This window comes from Arachis ipaensis, chromosome B09, assembly GCF_000816755.2.
Source record: "Arachis ipaensis cultivar K30076 chromosome B09, Araip1.1, whole genome shotgun sequence".
Taxonomy (NCBI): domain Eukaryota; kingdom Viridiplantae; phylum Streptophyta; class Magnoliopsida; order Fabales; family Fabaceae; genus Arachis; species Arachis ipaensis.
In genome coordinates, this window is record NC_029793.2 from 84,542,305 (window position 1) to 84,543,909 (window position 1,605).

At 43.4% G+C, this 1,605-nt stretch overlaps 1 protein-coding gene across 1 annotated transcript; it reads right to left on the reverse strand.

Moving 5' to 3' along the window:
* LOC107615644 lies at window positions 410–1,381 on the reverse strand. Its single transcript, XM_016317691.1, has one exon. The coding sequence runs from the start codon at window positions 1,379–1,381 to the stop codon at window positions 410–412; it is 972 nt and encodes a 323-aa protein (XP_016173177.1).

The window sequence follows — 1,605 nt, forward strand, 5'->3', positions numbered from 1 at the left end:
CGTGTTCTAAACACAGTTTTAGGAATATCATCTTCCTTCACTCTTATCTGATGGTAACCGGATCTCAAATCAATCTTGGAAAACACTTCAGCTCCTTGCAATTGATCCATCAAATCATCTATCCTTGGCAGCGGGTACTTGTTCTTCACAGTCACTTTGTTCAACTGTCGGTAATCCACACACAATCTCATTCTTCCATCCTTCTTCTTTACCAATAAAACTGGCGCTCCCCACAGTGATACACTCGCCGAATGAACCTCTTGTTCAGAAGCTCTTCCAACTGAGTCTTTAACTCTGCCAGCTCTATCGGAGCCATTCTATATGGCACAATCGACACTGGTCCAGCTCCCGGCACCAATTCAATCGCAAATTCAATTTCCCTTTGAGGTGGGAACTCAGGGATATCTTCCTAAAATACTTCTGGAAAATCTCTAACCACTGGTATCTGATCCAAGTTCTGGGCATCACCCAACGCATTAGCAGCAAACAGAATATAACCCTGACATTCCTCCCCACTACAATGTACCATTACAGAGTTCAGGTAATACCCCGTGGCTACCACTGCTCCATTTTCTCCTTCCGTCATAAACAAAATTGTCCGTTCAAAACAATCCAACAAAACCTGGTTCTTCGACAATGAATCAAACCCCAAAATCATTTCAAGCCCCACCATTGGTAAACAGATCACATCATGCACAAAATCTCTACTCTCAAGCTTGAAACCTACTTGTCTACAACCTGAGCTAGTCATAACTATTTGATGCGAAGTATTCATATGCAGATCAAAATGTAACTCTGACACTTTCAAGCCTAATTCCTCAACTTTAGCAAACAAAATAAACGAATGCGAAGCTCCAGTATTATATAATGCAACTAAGGACTTATAACCAATTAGACATATACCTTTCATCAACGGATCTGCCTTAGAAGCATCCTTGGCATTCACAGCAAAGACTCGACCTTGATGCTGACTCTGGCCCGCATTTTGGTTCCTCCTACGAGTGCAATCCTTCACAATGTGGCCAGGCAACCCACAAATGAAACAACCACCTAAACCAATTTTGCATGAGTCATAAGGGTGGAAACGCCCACAACATACACAAATCAAATACGGAGAATTCTTACTCTGATTTCCTCTCCCCTTAGCATACTGAAACTGAGTCTGAGTGTTCTTCCTAAAACCTCCTTGACCTTGAGACACATATCCTCCTCTTTTGAAGTTTTGACCTCTAGGATGAAAATACTTGCCACGCCCCCGACTAGAGCTCCCGCCATGAGTGTACTTGTATGTCGCCACGGTCTTGGCATACTCTTCCACTACTCTAGCCTTGTTCACTAAGTCAGAGAAGACACGGATCTCCATAGGAGCCACAGTAGTCATAATGTTGTCCTTCAGACCCCTCTGGTACTTAACGCATCTCCAGCTCTCGTAAGTCTCCGGGTCACCCTGACACACCCGAGAAAACCAACAAAGCTCTTCGAACTTGTTGGTGTACTCAGCCTAGTGCTATGCAATTATCCCAAACAGGCACTCACAAACAAGCATGCTATGCAATATCAAACAGATAACCTAATAGCATCAAAGAAAAGACACACAGAGTATGC